Here is a 22,178-nt window from a genome sequence, read left to right as displayed (position 1 = left end):
GTCATAGTTCCTTGACATCACCAGGACCTCCAGTTCTCCCTGCTTGTTTCCAAGGCTTTGTGCATTCATATATAAGCACTTGAGATAACCTGCTGATTGCCCCTCATTCTCAGTATGAGGCAGGAGCCCTCCCCTCACAGACATTCTTGCCTGTGCTTCCTCCCGGTATCCCGCTTTCCCACTTACCTCAGGGCTTTGGTCTCCTTCTCCCGGTGAACCTAGTTTAAAGCCCTCCTCACTAGGTTAGCCAGTCTGCTCGCAAAGATGCTCTTCCCTCTCTTCGTAAGGTGGAGCCCGTCTCTGCCCAGCACTCCTCCTTCATGGAACACCATCCCATGGTCAAAGAATCCAAAGGCTTCTCTCCGACACCACCTGCGCAGCCATTCGTTGACTTCCACAATTCGACGGTCCCTACCCAGGCCTTTTCCTTCCATGGGGAGGATGGACGAGAACACCACTTGCGCCTCAAACTCCTTTATCCTTCTTCCCAGAGCCACGCAGTCCGCAGTGATCCGCTCAAGGTCATCCTTGGCAGTATCATTGGTGCCCACATTGATGACATCATCATCTGGACCCATGGAAAAGAAGCCCTTGAGGAATTCCACCACGATTTCAACAATTTTTATCCCACCATCAACCTCAGCCTGGTCCAGTCCACAAAAGAGATCCACTACCTGGACACTATAGTGCTAATAAATGATCGTCACATAAACACCACCCTATACCGGAAACCTACTGACCACTATTCCTACCTCCAGCTTCCATCCAGGACACACCACACGATACATTGTCTACAGCAAAGCTCTGCGATACAACTGCATCTGTTCCAACCCCTCAGACAGAGACAAACACCTACAAGATCTCTATCAAGCATTCTTACAACTACAATACCCACCTGCAGAAGTGAAGAAACAGATTGATAAAGCCAGAAGAGTTTCCAGAAGTCACCTACTACAGGACAGGCCTAACAAAGAAAATAACAGAATGCCACTAGCCATCACCTTCAGCCCCCAACTAAAACCCATCCAACGCATTATCAAGGATCTACAACCTATCCTGAAGGATGACCCAACACTCTCACAAATCTTGGGAGACAGGCCAGTCCTTGCCTACAGATAACCCCCCCAACGTGAAGCGAATACTCACCAGCAACCACATACCACACAACAGAACCACTAACCCAGGAACCTATCCTTGCAACAAAGCCCGTTGCCAACTGTGCCCACATATCTATTCAGGGGACACCATCACAGGGCCTAATAACATCAGCCACACTATCAGAGGCTCGTTCACCTGCACATCCACCAATGTGATATATGCCATCATGTGCCAGCAATGCCTCTCTGCCATGTACATTGGGCAAACTGGACAGTCTCTACGTAAAAGAATAAATGGACACAAATCAGATGTCAAGAATTATAACATTCAAAAACCAGTCGGAGAACACTTCAATCTCTCTGGTCACTCGATTTCTGATCTCAGAGTGACTATCCTTCACCAAAAAAAATTCGAAAACAGACTCCAACGAGAGACTGCTGAATTGGAATGAATTTGCAAATTGGATACAAATTAATTTATTTGAATAGAGACGGGAATGGTTGAGTTATTATAAAAAGTAACCTATTTCCCCTTGCTTATTCCTCTCCCACCCCCACTGTTCCTCAGATGTTCTTGTTAAACCCTGGATTTGTGCTGGAAATGGCCCATCTTGATTATCAAACACATTGTAAGGAGAGTGATCACTTTAGATAAGCTATTACCAGCAGGAGAGTGGGGGAGGGGGAGAGGGAGGGGAAAGAAAACCTTTTGTAGTGATAAACACCCATTTTTTCATGGTTTGTGTGTATAAAAACCATCTTCTGTATTTCCACAGTATGCATCTGATGAAGTGAGCTGTAGCTCACAAAAGCTTATGCTCAAATAAATTGGTTCGTCTCTAAGGTGCCACAAGTACTCCTTTTCTTTTTGCAAATACAGACTCTGATTCACTTGACACGCACTGAAATAAATTTCCCTTATCACCATATGCAATGAAGGACGGTGAATTTTTAAGGGTAGAAAGCACTCTTGACATGTGCTGCAAATAGTTGTACAAGCAATTACATGTACCCCTAGGGGTACGCAGAGGTCTTCCAAGGGGTACATCAACTCACCTAGATATTTGCCTAGTTTTACAACAGGCTACATAAAAAGCACTAGCGAAGTCGGCACAAACTAAAATTTCGTACAGACAATGACTTGTTTATACTGCTCTATACACCATACTCTGAAATGTATGTAAAATATTTATATTCCAATTTATTTATTATATGGTAAAAATGAGAAAGCAAGCAATTTTTCAGTAATAGTTTTTGGTGACACTTTTGTATTTTTTACGTCTGATTTTGTAAGCAAGTAGTTTAAGTGAGGTGAAATTTGGGGGTACACAAGACAAATCAGATTCCTGAAAGGGGTACAGTAGTTTGGAAAGGTTGAGAGCGACTGGTTTAGGAACCCAGAGCTGGAAGAGATACTAATATATATAACAAATGGTTAATATATGGTAATCTTATCAATTTTGGAAAAAATTTAGGGTGACTACAAAGGGCCACATTATTCTCATGGAAAACCATGAAAAGAAGATCAGTCATAAGAACCTTAAGATCACTGACACTTCTTGCAGTTGTTACAGCTATAAGGAATGCAGTTTTCAGAGACAAAACAGTGAGCCATCTCCCATGGCTTCAAAAGTGGACTTAATAATCCCTGATCCTAGGAGTAGTGCATCTGCAAGAGGGTAGTTTCTCCATCCTCTTCCTGTGGTATAGGTAGAATCACAGAGATTGCCAGTACAGCCACATCATTCAAGCTTCAAACTCAATCTCTCCAATGTATGTAATAAGATTCACTCTTGCTAGAAGGTGGAGTCTCAAATCAGTGCATATGCACAGACCCTTGGGCTTTGAGCCTAACCTCCAACAGCTTCAGGTCCACACTGGATGCTAGAGGCCAGTCTGGACAGCCCCTAGGTCCAAGATTAGGAAGGTAGGAGTCTTCCTATAGTCCCAGATACAGGAGTGGATCAGAGTCATTTTCTTCTCTGGAAGAGACTGCCCTATTGTTAAGGAGCTCCAGAAAAAATGGTTACTTACCTTACAGTAACTGTTGTTCAAGACATGTTGCACACATATACATTCCACTGTAGGTGTGTACAAACTCAGTGCACTCGAGCTGGAGATTTTTGCCAGTAGTACCATGTGGCATAGCATGTGTCCCTTCTCTCCTCATGCCTCTTCTATGCTGTCACCTAAGAGCATCTCCACCATTTCCTTCTCCAGTCCTTCCTCAGTTATGACTAGCGGGGAAAGTGGGAGGGTCGTGGAGTGTATTTTGTGCACAACACATCTTGAAGAACAGGTTACTGTAAGTGAATGATTGTGCATATATACATTCCACGGTAGGTGACTTAACAGTTCCCTTTCAGGTGGAATGGAGATCTAAACAGACTGTAGCACCAACTTACCAAAGCTGGCATCATCACGAGAGGCTTGCATGATGGCATAAAATGTAGAAAAGTTCTGACCATGCTGGTGCTTTCCATATAACACCACCTATTGGAACATTGCTCAGAAAAGCTGAAGTGGAGGATTGAGCTCCGGCAGAGAGAGAGAGACTTTAGTGAGCTGGTAGTTCCAGAAATCCAATGAGTTTCTCAGACAATACAGGTTGACCCTTCGCTCTTTCAATAAAGATTACAAAGTCTTGGAGAAGATCTAAAGCAGTGGTTCTCAAACTTTTGTACTGGTGACCCCTTTCACACAGCAAGCCTCCGAGTATGACACCCCTTATAAATTAAAAACATTTAATATATATTTAACACCACTATAAATGCTGGAGGTGATGCGGGGTTTGGGGTGGAGGCTGACAGCTTGCGACCACCCATGTAATAAGGGGTTCAACCCCTCAGGGGGTCACGAGGTTATCTAGTACAGTCCAAATAAAATGCCAGAGCTCTATGAACATCCAATAGAGAGTTTCCTCAGCCTGAGAGGAATGGGATTTTGGGGGGGGGGGGGGTGAAGGGGGGGACGGACACAGACTACACAAAACTACCTGAAAGGTTATTGGTTTGATTTAGATGGAAGGCTGAACTACCTCAAGCATAAACTTAGGATGTGTATTAAGGAACATCTTGTCCTTATGAAAGGCTCTAAGAGGAAGGTCAGCAAGAAGAGCTTTAAGTTCTGAAACCCTCCTCATGGAAGTGATTGCCACTAAAAATGTGATCTTCAGAGACAACACAGATAGTGAAGTTGTCACCACAGGCTCAAAGGGGGACCCATGAATCTAGAGAACTAAATTTAAATCTCATACAGACAACAGAGCAGACACAGGAAGGAAAGTATTAACTAGGCCTTTTGAAAATCTCAAAACAAGAGGATGAGAGAAGATGGAAAATCCATGTATTGGCAGATGATATGCTGAAACAGAACCCAGGTGAACTCTCAAAACTCTCAGAGGCCTGTGGATTTGAAATGTAGGACAGGTTTCAGAGTGGTAGCCATGTTAGTCTGTATCAGCAAAAACAACGAGGAGTCCTTGTGGCCCTTTACAGACTAACAAATTTATTTGGGCATAAGCTTTCGTGGGGTAAAACCCATTTCATCAGATGTATGGAGCGGAACATACAGTAGGGAGGTATAAATACACAGCATATGAAAAAAAATCGGAGTTGCCTTACCAAGTGGGGGGTCAGTGCTAACAAGCCAATTCAATTCAAGTTGGAAGTAGGCAACTCTCAGTTGACAAGGAGTGGAAATCACTTTTCTAGTGTTGAGGCGGCCAAAAGTAAACAAGGTAGCCCATTGAAAACAGTTGACAAGAAGGTCTGAGTATTTAGCAAGGAGAAATTAGTTTTTGTAAAAACTAGGAGTTCTTGTGGCACCTTAGAGACTAACAAATAGATTTACTTTCTGTCCTGACCCATCCACTCCCAGTCTCTATTCAGGCCTAATTTGATGGTGTCCAGTTTGCAAATTAACTCCAGTTCTGCAGTTTTTCGTTAGATCTGTTTTTGAAAGTTTTTTTGTTGAAGAACTGCCACTTTTAAATCTGTTATTGAGTGACATGGGAGATTGACATCACAAATTATAACATTCAAAAACCAGTAGGAGTTTAGATGTGTGTCCTTTTATTCTTTTGCGTAGAGATTGCCCGGTTTGGCCAATGTACATGGCAGAGGGGCATTGCTGGCATATATCACATTGGTAGATGTGCAGGTGAACGAGCCCTTGATGGTGTGGCTGATGTGGTTAGGTCCTATGATGGTGTCCCTTGAATAGATCTGCGGACTTAGCTGGCACTGGGGTTTGTTGCAGGGTTAGGTTCCTGGGTTAGTGTTTTTGTTGTGTGGGAGCTGGTGAGTATTTGCTTTAGGTTGGGGGGCTGCCTGTAAGCGAGGACTGGCCTGTCTCCCAAGATCTGTGAGAGTGAGGGATCGTCCTTCAGGATAGGGTGTAGATCCTTGATGATGCGCTGGAGAGGTTTTAGTTGGGGGCTGTAGGTGACGGCTAGTGGCATTCTGTTACTTTCTTTGTTGGGCCTGTCTTGGAGTAGGTGACTTCTGGCTACCCTTCTGACTCCGTCAATCTGTTTCTTCACTTCACCAGGTGAATATTGTAGTTTTAAGAATGCTTGATATAGATCCTGTACGTGTTTGTCTGTCTGAGGGATTGGAGCAAATGTGGTTGCATCTTAGAGCTTGGCTGTAGACAGTGGATCAAAGCTGGACTGTGATGTGGTGATAATTTGTGGGACTGTGCCCCAAGGGAAAAATCTCTTCCACTTTGATTTGTGTGTGGCTCTAGCAGACTCCTTTCTGCTACTCACCAAGATGGTCTGGACCTATCGGGATCACAGTTTCTCATGAGTGTCCATCCAGAGATCATCCATGCAGTAAGGTGCATGCAGAGATTCACCCTAGTTCTGTGACAAAAGATCTGCCACTAGAGGTGAAGTTCTCAGTGTACGGATAGAGAGGCAATGTAGATCTGTGAACCAACATTGTCTTGGCCATGCTGGTAAAATGAGGATCAACAATACTTTGTCCTATTTCAGCTTCCTGAGAATTCTGGGAATGATAGGGAACTGGAGGGAATGCATATAGGAGCAGACTGGACCAGGGAAGAAGAAATGCATCTATGATGGAACCAAGGCCTAGGAGCTGCAGGCAGGTTTATGCACTCTTATAGGGCTGGATCTGAGGCCATTGGAAAGGGCTGCTATAGTTCTATACCTTTCTACTGGGAGAGAAGCCATGACTATTGAGGTATGCCCCTGTTAAAGATATACATTGAGTGGGTTGCACTTGAGACCTCTCCAAATTTAGTTTCAGGCATAGACAAAAGATGACTCAATGACAGGCAACTGATGACTATGACATTGGATCTGGTCTCTTGATGCTGCCCACATCTGCCAATTGTCCAAGTAAATGAAAGTTTGAATGCCTAAATGACAGAGGCGCTGCTAACACGGACATACACATGGTGAAGACCCTTAAAGCTTATGACAAACTGAAACTGTACTGGTAGTAGTTGGTGCCTACCACAAATCGAAGGCAATTAATGTGGGAGGGATGTATCACAATGTGGAAGTATACATCTTGTAAAATTGAGGACAGCTACCAATCTCCAGGGAAGAAGCAAGGGTGCCCATCTTAAACTTGATCTTTTTGATGAACCTATTCAGCTTTCTTAAGTCTAAAATACGATGGAAGCCCCCAGATTTCTTCTAAATCAGAAGGTGTCGGGAATAGAAGCCTTTCCCTTCATGTTGGTAAGGAACTTCTGCTATTGCTCCCAATTCCAGAAAAGACCATAGCACTTGAAGTAACAGTCTCATGAGACGGGCCCTGAAGACGGATAAGGAATATGGGTTGCTAAAAGGAACTAGATAATATATCCCTCCTTAACCATGCTGAGTACCCACTTGTCTGATGTGAATTTTTTTTTTTTTTTTAAACTGTGCTTGGGAAAAAAAGGGATAGACATGACTCAAAAGGAGATATTATTGATATACTGTCTTCAACCAAAATGTCCAAATCACTGTTTTGAAGATGTCTGATGAGAAGGGCCCACTATATTAAAGACAGCTGGTGACGTCTAGGAGATCTTGGTCTCCTCTTAGGGGAATATTGAGGTCTATGTTGGAGAGAGGGTCTAGAGCAGCAGTTCTCAAACAGTGGGTCGGGACCCCAAAGTGGGTCACAACCCCGTTTTAATAGGGTTGCCAAGGGTGGCATTAGACTTGCTGAGGCCTGGGGCTGAATCCCAAGCCCCACTGCCCAGGGCCAGGGCCAAAGCCCAAGGGCTTCAGCCTTGAGTGACGGGGCTCAGGATACAGCCCCTACCCCGGGCTGTCAGGGCTTAAGCCCTTGGGTTTCAGCTTTGACACACACAGCTCAGGTTTTGGGCCCTCCACGTGGGGGCTCAGGCAGGTTCAAGTCTCAGTCCCTTCTCTTGTTTCTCTCTCTTGTGCCCACCTGACCAGAATAACAGCCCTGCATGTGGCATATTGTTTAGAACCAGGGATTTCTTCATAGTAAATCTTCTAGGTAGTAATAAAAGTATATATAAACTATACTATTCTATACTATATACACACTTATAGTATAACTATAACAACTTTGTAGAGACTGTTTTCTAAACTGGTTGACCAAAGCTATGACTAAGTGGAGCTCCAGCTCTTGCCACAAGCAGTGCAAAGAAAGTATGAGGGAGGTGGTGGACATGCCCCTTTTATGCCCTTGCCTGAGAGCACGAGAAAAGCAGGGGCACATGCGCTAACTAGTGGTACTACTGGCAAAAGTCTCCAACTCAAGTGCACACACACACACACACACCCTACAATGGAATGCATATGTGCACAATCACTTGGAGAACTAGGGAATCAGTTGCAACAGAACCAGAAGCTTGTACTGCCACCTCAGCACTCTCACTTAGTGATTATTTTCCTCCTCCAAAGGAAAGGAAGAAGGGGTTCTAGATACCTCCTCTTGCCCTTGTTTCAGGGCCACAGAGAGGATTACGACCTGTGGGGTAATGCTTACTAGAGCTATCTTCTGCAGTCACAACCATGCCATGCTTCTTCTAAGCTTAAACTAGAGTGGGAAGTATATTGATACCTTGTACCAACAGACCTTCTGATCCTTGCTGGTCAACTCTGCCTTGATTCCTTTGCCTTGATTCCTGCAATCTTAAGATTATGGCTACCTCCACTACCTCTTAGCCCCTAGATGGGTCACGAGACAAACATGGGTCCATCATAGAAACTGAGGTACTGGAAGCCTCAGAACTGTAAGACTTGATTGCCAAAATCTCTTGCAGTAGGAGAGCCAGTAGGCAGTTCTGCCTTTTTTCTTGTCCTCAGGCTCAAGATCTTGCAGACTGATACGAGGAGGGACAGTATCACTCCCCAAAGACAGGAGAAGCAGCATGAGCACATGCATTTGAGGCTAGAAAAAATGAATGGTCAGGAAGCATCCCTATTTAAAATTACATCTTTTAAGCATGTATGCTGCTCATACTCCACCTAAAGTTAAAAGAGCTTGAAATAATCCCACTCACAGCACCCAACTGTATTGTCAACAGATGAGAGGGTTAGGTCTTCAGATGAAGGCTATGCAGCAGGAACAGATAAATCACAGACAAGAATTCACTTATGCCAATGTCTCAAAACACACAAAGAGAAGCAATACAGAAGCTATTATAACTTTTGCTTATTATAAGCAGAATGTGCCTTGAACACATTGCTTCGTAGCTTGTCATGAGGTCTGGGTATCAAGTAGAGAGGGAGAGATGTGGTAAAAGTAAAGATCTGGGAGGAGCACAAGAAAGTAACAGTATATAGGACTATAAATTAAACTACAGGATTATGTTTTTCCTTTCACCTGCCCGCAACACCCAAAACCAACAACATTTTCACCCTTTATACTCACCGTTGGTACATATTCCGATGGGAATTTGTTTGTTGTGTAAGAAATTAAGAGACATGTTTTACCAACAGCACCATCACCCACGACCACACATTTAATTGTCTGCATAGCTGAAGTCCGTTAGTATATCAAATCCAATATGAATCTAAGGGAACAAAAGAAAATATTTAGATTTTTTTTGCTTACTTTCTCACAGAAAAGCACAAAGTGTTAATCCAGTTTCATCGAGCAGTCTCAACTACAGAATGAGCATCTTTGAGCACTGGAGCCCTCTGGCCAAGGTAGCCACACTCTCAATTTCACACAAGCTTCGAACAGGTTATAGAAACTGGTTAATACACTAGGCATTTTTTAGCCTTAGTTCAGTGGATATTTTCTGTTCAGCACACCTATTGGTCAATTTACAGTATCAGCTGGCATCTTGCCTCCAACCGGTGACAAACAGCATGAAGAAAAAAAAGAGTCCAGAAACCAACTTTTTGGGAAGGGTGTCCACAAGTCCATATCACTGAAGAATACAGGGTTGGGCCACAACAAAACTAAACTTAGGCTTTGTCTACACCAGTGGTTCCCAACCAGAGGTCTGGGGCCCGCAGGGAGTCTACAAGCAGATTTCAGGGGGTCTGTCAAAATAATCCAGAGAGCTGGGCCAGTATCAGACTCACTGGGGCCCAGGGCAGAAAGCTGAAGCCCAAGCCCCACTGCCTGGGGCTGAAGTCTGAGCAACTTACCTTCATAGTGCCCCCTGCAGCATAGGTCCCCGAACAGTTGCCCCGTTTGCCACCACCTACTGCCAACCCTGGCTTTTAATCTACTGGATATGCAGAAACAGCTGTTGTGGCACAGGTGGGCAGTGAAATTTTTATAGCATGTTGGACAGGACCTCAGAAAGAAAAAGGTTGAGAACTGCTGGTCTACACCACCACTTTTGTTGGTAAAACTTGTCAGCCAGGGGTATGAAAACACCCCCACCCCCCTCCTGCCCACTGACCGACCAACATAAGTTTCACCAGCAGAAGTGCTGGTGTGGACAGCACTATGTCGGCGGGAGAGTTTCAGCAAGCAGTACAACTGTGCCACTGTAAAGTCTGTAGTGTAGACAGCCTTAATTTGGTTGTCAATGTTACCTTCTGTTTAGACAGTTTCAATAATTATTTCAATTCAATCCAAGTATTTTAATGCAATCTGCATTTTTATAACAAGTTATTCTCCATCCATGTGACAGTAGTGAAGAATTACCAGTTTTTCTTCAAATGCTTATTTGTCTTCAGAACAGATCTGGAAATTGTTAGACCAAACATTTTCAGTGGTTGGTAAAAAGGTTTGAAACAGAATTCTCACTGCAACCTTAGCTTTTGAACCATGGGTGCATAACAATTAAGCCAATTTTAGGAAATGGTAGCAAAGATACTTTTTCAGAACAAGATATAATGCACCATCTGGCATTTCACTCCTTCAACACTGTCATTTATACCATTCTTTTCATAAACATTAAGCCCTTTACTACGGGGAAGACTTATGTAGACAATGACATTAATCCTCTACTCTGTGTCATACTTTGGCTAGCACCAGAAAAAACAGGAATCTGCTAACCTATGTAGACGCATACGTATGCTACAAAAATTCCAACATCTAATCTGATGCCACATCTTAGGGAACACACAACATTCATGTGCCTAATACTTAGTTTCAATAATCTGGCCCCTCAGGAGAGTGCAGGGTTAGTGTATTTTCAAAAGACAAGTCCTTGTTCAAAAGGATTATTGGTAGATTTAGTCCTTTCATTCAGGTCAATTTGACTACATATTTGAGGTTAAGACCAGTGACCAGAGAAATATTTAATGACCTACACAATCTCACTTAATATTTTCCCTACATTCTATGGCACTTGCATACAAAGGCAGAGTAGCTTTTAGTTATAGTATGTTCTGAGGTACAAGAACAATATTTCAGAGAAAAAAAAAAACATGAGCGAAAAGCAGACAACACTGAGACCAACTCAGTCCCGATTTAAGAAACAGGATTCTTATTAAAAAAATAAAGGGGTGGGGATGTTTTAGAGCAGCGATACTCAGACCTCAGTGGTTCAGAAGCCAAATTAGCAATTAGCATCACCTAAGAGAGCCACAGTAGTGTGTATTCACGGTTTCGTTTACTGTAGTATTATGTATTTTTAATGTATAAAATTCTCACAGCCAATAAATTAGTGTAAGTTGATAATTTAATTGGTTAACAACATAGTAAGAGCAACCTGATTGGTTAAAAATTAAATCACACTATGTTTTAATATCAGGTCTCCTACAGCTCTTTGCAGCAGCCACTTGCAGCTCATGAAGCCTCAGAGTATCACTGTTTTAGAGCAACAGATCCATAAAAACAGAGGCTAGACTACACTACTTTTAAAATGATTTATGGTGAATCATTCATGCTAGGATGCAGAACTGCATAAGGATTCAGATGCAATCCCCATCAGTGGCAAGAGCAACACCATTGCAGCTGCTGGGAATACACCTCTACCCCGATATAACGCAGTCCTCGGGAGCCAAAAAAATCTTACCACGTTACAGGTGAAATTGCATTGTATCAAACTTGCTTTGGCCTCGAGCATTTCTGTTATTAATAGTCACTTCCTGCCCACTGACCCCTCAGAACCCCCGACCCATCCAACCCCCCCGCTCCTTGTCCCCTGACTACCCCCTCCATCCCTAATCACCCCCAGGACCCCACCCAACCCCCCTACTCCCTGTCCCCTGACTGCCCCGCCCCCCATCCACACCCCCACCCCAACAGGCCCCCCGGGACTCCCATGCCCTATCCAACACCCCCATTCCCCATCCCCTGACCGCCCCGCCCCCAGAACCTCCGAACCATCCAACTCCCCCTGCTCCGTGTCCCCTGACCACCACCCCTCCCCCTGAGACCCTCTGCCCCTTATCCAACCCCTCAGCCCCTTAACACGCCACTCAGAGCCAGTGTGTCAGAGCCAGACACGCTGATGCACTGATCCGCCAGAGCGCGCAGCCCCACTGCTTTACCGCATTATATCCGAATTTGTGTTATATAGGGTCACGTTATATCGGGGTAGAGGTGTACTAGAATATACCTGATGCAAGAAATAGCTACATATTCATGTGCTTAGCTGTGGAAGAAATAAGGCAAAGGAAAGAAGTTGAAGGTCAGAGAAGATAAGGGGCAAGAGAAAGTTGGTTAAGAAGTGAATTGAGCATAGACTAAGCTTCAGTGAGAATTTACTGGCTCATTTTATAAAATTTCTACATGAAAATGGAAGGAGTACAGAACTCCAACTAAGTTACCCAGAGTATTCAAAGTGACACCAGACCACAAGCTCAAATACTAAGTGTGAACCAACTTAAAACAGATCTAAAATTATGAATATGCCACACTAACTCTCCAATGGGATACATTCCGGAAGATAGGCTGATCTGTATTTTCTTGTTGGATTTGCTCTGCAGTAGGCTCTCTCAAGCTGTGTGGCCAGGCTGCATTGGTAGGGAGTGGATAGTATCTGGGCGAGGCTTGGAACGCTCTTCCTGTTTTCAAGAGGGTAAGTTAAAAATGTAAGAAAATGCAAGTTGCTGCATGGGCTTCTCAGTTTTTTGTATGCTTGTACCAGCTTTAGTTACAATCTGTCCGTCACCCACCCTTCAGCGCTTCCTCTGCAATAACTCTTCTTGGCCATCCTTGGGAGCCACTACAATACCAGCACTGAGAACAAGGTAACTCTTCTCCACTCTAAGTGCTCCACTTATTGGTGACTACAGACAACCCACAATCATCAGAAGGAAACTGTAGCAGATAGCAGCTCCCAGGCCTTAATCTCCTTTATCTCCCATTCTGTTGTTCTCCCTTTGGAGCCCTACCCTCGAATTCCATTGCAGGCTAATCCCAGTTTTAAGTTTGGATAGGTTTTTCCACAACTAGAAATGATAAACACACACAATGACACTTTAACGAAATGGATGAGCTTCTGATTGGCCAAAGTTATAAAGTTTTTATAATTAAACAATGTGAACATGGGGCCTGAACTAACCTCCTTTGACAGGAGAGCGAGGTGTAATAGTAAAGAGTTTCAGAATCACTTGTTCTGAAAAGATAACAAGTGCAATAATTAAATACAACAGGGAACATAAACAAAGATACATTTAAAAAAAGGAAATTCCTTCATGGAATTTAAAACTGTAACTGAATCTTTCCAAAGTTACTTACATGCCAAATAATCCCTTTTCAACAACATGTATAAAATACTCCCAAATACAGTGGTGTCCTTTTAAAGACACATTCAGAGGTCTTTTTGCGCGGGGGAGTGGGGGGGGGTTGGGTCAGGTTTAAGGATTTATCCATGCTGGTTATTGTCCAAAAAATCTTCGGCCAAGATGTTTTTTTAAATCATATATAAATTTTTGCTTTTAAGGCCATATTTAGGCACCTAAATAAATGGCCTGATTTCCAAATATAGATTTAGCCTCTTAAGTTTAGACCTCCATTTCTGAAAGTCTTACCTGACACCTTGTGTAAGCCTAATAAAGGAAAATTAAACAATATCTACAGGGAAAAAAAAAAGTACACACACACACACACTAAGAGTAGCAGCCGTGTTAGTCTGTATTCGCAAAAAGAAAAGGCGTACTTGTGGCACCTTAGAGACTAACCAATTTATTTGAGCATAAGCTTTCGTGAGCTACAGCTCACTTCATCGGATGCATTCAGTGTAGCTCACAAAAGCTTATGCTCAAATAAATTGGTTAGTTAGTCTCTTAGGTGCCACAAGTACTCCTTTTCTTTTTACACATTAAGAGAAAAAATAATCTAGTCCAACACAGAATATGAGCAAATTCCTCACACCCGATAAAAAGTGCACTGTCTGCTGAGAAAAGCAGGGCAATACTTGTTCACACTTATAGGTAGTAAGTACTTCAAGGCAGGAACAGTGTCCATGTGTGTACATCTAGTAGGATGGGGTCCCTGGGTGTTAACTATAATTAAGATGAAATTTATATAACATTTCCTTCCTGTGTTTGCCTTCTCTCCATGTTTTCTGCCCAGTCCATCTCTCTATTCCTTTTTTACTTAAGGATCATTTCTCTCTGCTCTATGAAGTACATAGCACATTAATAAAGTCTGTCCCCTTAGCTCAGCAAAACTACTAGATTCCTACTGAAGGAGCTTCAGTGGTCAGAAATATTAAGTGTCACTTAGTTTCTACCAGCACACAAAACAGGTTGATGCACAGCTCAAAGAGTTACAGAAGTAGATGCCTTGATTTCTTAGTTAAGCACAGTCTCTTATCAGTAATTAAATTAAAATGCAAGTTTCCTGATTTACCCCCAGATTTAAAACAAAAAAGCTTAAAAGGTTCCTAAGGCAACAGAGTCATCCACACATCGCAGACTAGTTAAAATATGCTCTAGTTCAACCACAAGTTATTGGGATCATTGTAAGAATTAGAAGGCAATTCTATGGGCTGTTAGCAAAAGATCAGACAATCACATTCCTTCTAGCCCTAAAATCAGAATCTATAAGCTATTAAATTTTTACCTTCACATATGCAGCATGAGCAATTAGAATTGCTATGGAAAACATAGCTTTTCCATTTCCAGCCTTGAGTCTAAGTAAATTACACTTGCATCAATGCCTCTTTTTTAGGTTAAAATGTTCATACCTCTATCTAGCCTGAGGAAACTGAGCCATCAAATTTGTGTACACTTCCTGTATTAGTTTCCTGTTGAGCACCAGCTGCATCACAGCTTCCTCTTTTATGGACCATGTAACTGCGACCATTTCATTGCATGGATTGGCTGAACTTAAAAGTTCACTACAGGTAAATAACTGCTTGTTGGTAACTGAGAACTTATTTAATCAAGTTCTTTGGAACATTAAAAATCACTTGCAACACATCAACTCAATTATTACAAGATCTGAGATTAAGTCACAAATTACTCAAGTAAGGAATTTGCTCAGGGAGGCATTTTGCTTGTTGAATGCTCATATTTAATAAGTTTTCATTAGAACAAAGTGAAACTATTTTTGAAAGTGGTTTCAGATGCAAAGCCATGTTTTAAATGGCTTCACAGCCTACTTACAGCATTCATATTACTTGTCTAGAAACCAAGGCTAAATGTGCTTCATAATGCATGGAATCACGGACACAGTGGAATCACATGGATCCCACTTCCACTCATACTGACCTGCAGTTGGATATGTACTGTATCATAGAATATCAGGGGTGGAAGGGACCTTAGGAGGTCATCTAGTCCAACCCCCTGTTCAAAGCAAGACCAATCCCCAATTTTTGCCCCAGATCCCTAAATGGCCCCCTCAAGGATTGAACTCACAAGCCTGGGTTTAGCAGGCCAATGCTCAAAACACAGAGCGTAAGTATTAACCAACGGTATTAACTATGTAACTGACAGATTCCAATAAATTAATGCACTGTTAGCATTACTAACCTTCATATTTTAGTTTTCAATTAAAAAATAGAAATTCAAAGCTATTTACCTGTAGAATCTACAAGTTCCAGCTGCGTTACTTCTGCTGAGCATGAGACTTTCCTATATCTATTATCTACGTATTTAGTACCGCAATTAGTAATCCAATTAGCAATTGGATTGCAACGATAGCAAGACATTTAATTCAGAGGACATCTCCAATGCAAAATACACATAAGTGTTCCTAACTTGAGGTGAAACAGTAGTGAAGGCAACTGATTTTAACTCTGGTTAGCAGCTCAAGTTCAACCCTTCCCTCCTTCCCCTATAAGCTTTATCTTTAGCTTCTAAGGAGAGCTAAAAGGCAAGGTGCCATGTCTTCACTGCTATTTAAAGTCAAGTAAGCTAACCTGAGAGAAGCACACAACCTCTTTTTGCAGTGAAGCTATACTCTTATTTTTTGTACTTATTTTGCAAGTTCACAAAGTAACCAAAGGTTTCAGAGTAGCAGCCGTGTTAGTCTGTATTCGCAAAAAGAAAAGGAGGACTTGTGGCACCTTAGAGACTAACAAATTTATTTGAGCATAAGCTTTCGTGAGCTACAGCTCACTTCATCGGATGCATTCAGTGGAAAATACAGTGGCGAGATTTATATACATAGAGAAGATGAAACAATGGGTGTTACCATACACACTGTAACCAGAGTGATCACTTAAGGTGAGCTATCCACAACAGTGGTTCCCTTAACCCACCCAGCAATATTGTTAATCTATCCAACTATACTCTTAGCCCAGCAGAAGAATCTTATCTGAAGACTTTGGATATTGAAGGTTTTACTTCCAGTATTGCATGTAAAAAACCAACCTAAAAACACAATACTTTTTTATTCAAATTGGTTTAGAGCTAATTTGATCAAAATTCCCTTTCAAAAGTGACTTCTAAACTGAGACCAAGCATGGAAAATTTCAGCAGCTTACAAGCACTGACAAAAAATAAAAATGAAGGTTTATCTTCATCACCAAAACAGCAGGTGTAGTAAAATGGCACACAATCCCATGTAAACAGTTGTTCACAGTGCCTTAAGAAACTTGATACTATCTTCCCGATTATCTTAACTCCAAACTATTTCCACCCCCAAAACAATTTTCACCACACCAAAGATGTTACTGGGATGTAACATTAACTTGCTTATTTTCTGAACAAACAAGTAGTTTCAGGTTGTACACATTCCTTCGAGTCTCAATTTTCTTCTTTTTCCTTTTTTTTTGGGGGGGGAGGGGGCTGAAGGAGGTTAAAGAGATTTCTCTCTGCCTTACTGCTGTGTGAAAGGTTGAGGAAACTGACCATCAATGAAATGCTGTCAAACACTAAGTATATAAAGTGAAAAATAAAATGTTTTGCCCTTTAAGTTTAGTGATATTCTGTGTTACTTGCAACAACTAAGTAAAAATGTCAGATTTTTTTAAAATTAATTTTGTGCCCTTCTACAGTTTGTGGATGTAACTATTTGTTCACCAATTCCAATACCTATTCACTACTTTTTCAGCTAGTTTGTTGCTTTGCTGACTCTTGACATTGTTTGTGTCTGCTTACCCCACGGTTAACACCCTTAATAACCGTGAAGCTAACAGTGTTTAACTTTTGCCAGTGCCCTACTCTGACACACTGGCTTCCTGTCACTGGTTGAGCACACATTTTTTGAAGCATGGATAAGACCATCATCCTTCCTCTCAGCTCTCTGTCCAGTGGATATCCCAGAATATTGTGCCCTGTGTGTGTCTTCTAGGCATTCTATCCCACCACAATGCAGTATTGTAATTTATGAGATAACTAAAGGCCCATCAGTAAAAGGACAAATTATATTTGCCCCTTCTGTGGGTAGTTGTGGTGTCAGATTTCACTCAAGTATATGAAAGGACGCATGGCACAAAAAGTATCCTGACAGCATCAGACTACTTAATTTTTGTCATCATCATAAACCACCAACAACTCAATTTCAAGAGGGCTAGAAGCCTGGGCAAAGCCAGACTAAAGAGAGAGTTTCCTCTCCATGCAGCCTAACCACAGGAAGGAAGTGAAGCAGTTGAGAGTCATACCTCTTGTGCAACACCAGGTGCTGACCATTCAAGTGCTGTGGTGAGCATGGGCCTGAAAAAAATTCAGAAGCTTACAATGCTGTTGGTGACTTATCCCAAGAGTAGGTATATGCAGAGGCCCCCCTAAGGAAGAAACAGCAATTACTGGGGCCAGAAAGAGGAAGAGGAAATCTTAGTGGTTCTCAAACTGTGTGTCAGGATGCCAAAGTTGGTCATGACTCCATTTTAATGGGTTGCCAGGGCAAGTATTAGACTCACTGGGGCCGAAGCCCGAGCCCTGCTACCTTGGGGTGGTGGGGCTCAGGCTCCACCCTCATACCCCCACCAGGGGTTATGTAGTAATTTTTGTTGTCAGAACAGGGTCAAGGTGCAATGAAGTTTGAGAACTGCTGCATAAGCTAAGGAGGCCTTTTCTCAATGAGAACAGCAGCAATTCTTACAAGACTGTGTTTCTGATAATTGCTTAAAAATCTCTAAAACCCACCTCTGCAGAAGGTCAGGAGTTAAGCTTATAGTCCATGAGGATCAGGCACTTCCACAGCATGGACACACTGCACTTGGAATGTCAAACTTGATTAACTCAAACCAACTCTACTGCACATGAGCAAAGGCTTAAAAAAGCAATCAAATCAAGACTGATTTTTACCAAGCAGCTAGAAGACGCTTCTTATTAAGGGCTATTCCCATGCAAAATTTCCATGTCCTTCACCCAATTCTATCAGCCTGAAACGGTTCTTAAAAAAATTACAGATTTAAGTAGTTTGGGCAGAGGAAGAATTTTCCCATTAATTTCACAAAGACAGAAGTATTTTTACTCATCTTTTCCAAACAGAATTTCAATATTGGATAGAAACCAGGGATAGTAAGTTTCAGTTTGAAAGGTGGTTAAAATGGAAATAACTAAGACAACCTTAGCTGTTCCTACAGCTATATTATATAGAAACAGAAGATAGATTTTGTTTCAGTTCAGAACCATAAAGTTGAAACGACGGAGAGCTATACTCCTAATTTTCTCTTGCCTTAACTATTCCCTCCCTCTTCTTGTTACTTTGACTTGTTATATTTGGTTTTACTTCTTTTGAAAGCTTTTTGGAGCAGCAGCCATGCCTTCTCATAACTTTGCCAATATTAAGCAAAAGGACACTGGCATTACTAGATTTAGTTACACTGGTGTAAGTTTTCAAAGCACAGAAAAGGCTCATGCCACTTAGCATAATGAGGCCCAGATCCCAAATAATGAGTCTGGAGATACTATAAAACAAATGTTTCATGAACAACACGTAATCAGTTTTCAATTTTATTGTCTATTCCTTAGACAACTGAAAGTACTGTGTACAAAAAGTTGGATGCAGTGATGGTGTGGCAAGAGATCCTAAATAGAACAGAGGGTAACATCTGAAATTCAGAAGTGCTGATTTAAAAACCTTGTGTTTCTGTTCCTTCTACATTTCTAAAAAATTTAACAATGTTACTAAAATCTCTCTCTCCTATCTCATTCAGAAGAAGGACCCGCATTGTGACCTGATTATCAACTGAGGATGCTGTGGCCAATTTGGAGATTTAAACTGCTTTGCTTGAAAGTGGGAATCATTAGCAAGAGACAGAGAAGCAGCAGTTTAAACAATTAAATATTGGTATCTCTAAAATTCTGCACCTTGCTTGATTCAGTTTAACGTTACAGTGTGTCTAGGGAACAGAGGTGGGTGGGCTTGTTTCTTTCACCCAGCAATTCAATAAACTACAGGCTATGTAGCAGAAAACCGCAGACCACCTCCTGCCTTAAACTAAGTTCTTCACACCTCTATGCTCTTCCCACTGATTTTAGACATTTCTACCCACACTACTGTAGGGAGGGAAGTGCTATAAGCTGTAACATAAGCTACAGAAGGACTTATAAAGAAGCAGCAGGAGATGGACTGTATTCCCATATGGCTGTGCAAACTCAAGACGTCCACGGTTCTGCACCAAATTTAAACCCTACAATACACATGATACTTTAGCAGACTCAAACTGAGTATCAGAATTGGTGGCAATTCCCTCTCACTGATTCCTTTGGCTAACATAGCATATGACTCATTCATTATGGCTTGGATTTTCAAAGGAGCTTAAATAAATTAGATTCTCAACTCTCCTTGAACTTCGATGGGATGCGGGTGCCTAAAGAACAGAAAGTCATTGATAGGTTGTTGACATTACAAGTCAGTTAAACAAAATCCATCTAAACTACTGTTATTGAAATAATGCACGTTGCTTATAGCAGTGGTTCTCAACCAAGGGTACATCCCTGGGGGTACATCAACTCATCTAGATATTTGCCTAGTTTTATAACAGGCTAATAAAAAGCAGTAGCGAAGTCAGTATAATCTAAAATTTCATACAATGACTTGTTTATACTGCTCTATATACTGAAAATGTAAGTACAATATTAATATTTCAATTGATTTATTTTATAATTATATGGTAAAACTGAGAAAGCAAGCAATTTGCAGTCATATTGTGCTGAGACACTTTTGTATTTTTATGCCTGATTTTGTAAACAAATAGTTTTTAAGTGAGGCAAAATTTGGGGGTATGCAAGATGACAGACTCCTAAAAGGAGTATGGTAGTCTAGAAAAGTTGAGAGCCATGGGCTTATAGTATTATGTATGTACGTTAGGAGATTCCAAGCAGGAATCAAGGCACATCTTTCCTGATTTGTAGGGCTGCACACATTCAAATGCTAAAAAGTTAAATTTAGAATATTTAGGAGTACGGCTAACAAGATCTAGGGCATTTTAGTTTTGGTACTAGATCAAAGGTCTAGCAGGAAGAAAGGGACTGCTATATTGAATCAGACCAGAGATCCATCTAGTCTTGTATTTGTCTCTGAAAGTGACCTATACTAAATATTTTACAGGAAGGAGCAAAATATTCCATAATGGATACTTATGGAATCACATGCTCATAGAATTAGTTCTTTGTATCAGTTCCTTTTCAATTTATCATTGTCCCTTCTCTTAGTACAAAAATAAAAAGCACCCAAATTACCTGCTATATACTGTTCATTATTTTGTATAATGATTATATCTTCTCTGATCTCCTAATCATTTCACTTTCCTCATTTCTAATTTTCTCTGTGATTCTAATCTTGCAAAAGAGCCCATTTTTAAATGATCTGGTTGTCATATTGCCAGCTACATTTATTACTACAAATAATTTCAAACATCAGCAAGTCAGATATTTTATGATCAGAGTCTAGTTTCAAATTTTCTGTATCAGAGGGAAAACAGATTCTGGGGAACCTGTCTGGAACAAACTGTCACTTTAGGGCAAACAAATTTATTTTAACATGCCAACCATACATCCAGCTACAAGGCAATCAGAGTAAATGCATCAGTTACAGGTCATGAATAAACACAACCATAAGACATTACATATATGCACATACAGATCTGTCGAAGTTTCACCATATAAGCAAGTTAACAAATCTTGGACATGTTCCATCTTGCATCAGAAGCAATGTTTGTCACCATTCTCCTGTTCAATTACTCCAGGCAGAGATTTTTAAAACAAGGTGCTCTCTTTACAGAGAAGGTAATAATGGAAATATTGATCTACTGGTTCCAACATGTTGAGTCAATTCTGTGCTTGTACGTGTATAAATCTTGTACATGTCAATATGCTCTTTTCTAACAGACTCTTCTATGCTAATTCTTCCTTCAGCACACTCAAAGGAAAACAAAGATTAGCAGCATAAGCTGCCATTTTACAAGACTGTACTTTGAAGTTTGCATATTCATGTATTTCCAGTGACCAAAAGCTTCAGATATAAATTTTAGGATAGTAAAATAATTTCTATTTTATTATGAGTATGTTAACCCTTTACTGACCGAAGTTAACTCTGAACATTTATAGATCTACTGTAATATACTACACTACTATAATATACTATACATACAATATGATGGGAGCTAATTTAGCTACAACTAATCAGGAGAAAGATTTTGGAGTCATTGTGGATAGTTCTCTGAAGACACCCACACAGTGTGCAGTGGCAGTCAAAAAAAACAAAACGGGATGTTAGGAATCATTAAAAAAGGGATAGAGAATAAGACAGAGAATATCTTACTGCCCTTATATAAATCCATGGTACGCCCACATTCTGAATACTGCATACAGATGTGGTCCCCTCATCTCTAAAAAGATATACTAGCATTAGAAAAGGTTCAGAAAAGGGCAATTAAAATGATTAGGAGTTTGGCACAGGTCCCATATGAGAAGAGATTAAAGAGACTAGGACTTTTCAGCTTGGAAAAGAGGAGACTGAGGGGGGATATGATAGAGGTATATAAAATCATGAGTGGTGTGAAGAAAGTGAATAAGGAAAAGTTATTTACTTGTTCACATAATATAACTAGAGGCTACCATATGAAATTAATAGGTAGCAGGTTTAAAACAAATAAAAGGAAGTTCTTCTTCACTCAGGGCACAGTCAACCTGTGGAACTCCTGGCCTGAGGAGGTTGTGAAGGTTAGGACTATAAAAGGGTTTAAAAGAGAACTGGATAAATTCATGGAGGCTAAGTCCATTAATGGCTATTAGCGAGGATGGGTAAGGAATAGTGTCCCTAGCCTCTGTTTGTCAGGGGTGGAGATGGATGGCAGGAGAGAGATCACTTGTTCATG

General features: G+C 41.2%; 1 protein-coding gene across 4 annotated transcripts in view; it reads right to left on the bottom strand.

Annotated features, from left to right (window-relative positions):
- CDC42 (cell division cycle 42) overlaps positions 1–22,178 on the bottom strand; it is a 50,296-nt gene that overhangs the window by 25,724 nt on the left and 2,394 nt on the right. For all 4 annotated transcript variants that reach the window (XM_073316923.1, XM_073316920.2, XM_073316921.2 and 1 more), the window contains exon 2: positions 8,975–9,116. In XM_073316923.1, coding sequence (XP_073173024.1) covers positions 8,975–9,079 — 105 coding nt within the window. In that variant the 5' untranslated portion in view covers positions 9,080–9,116. The remainder of the gene's footprint in view (positions 1–8,974; positions 9,117–22,178) is intronic.

The sequence above is a fragment of the Lepidochelys kempii genome, chromosome 18 (genome assembly GCF_965140285.1).
Source record: "Lepidochelys kempii isolate rLepKem1 chromosome 18, rLepKem1.hap1, whole genome shotgun sequence".
NCBI lineage: Eukaryota > Metazoa > Chordata > Testudines > Cheloniidae > Lepidochelys > Lepidochelys kempii.
The sequence above is the reverse complement of the archived record's forward strand: the minus strand, read 5'-3'. Positions and strand labels throughout refer to the sequence as shown.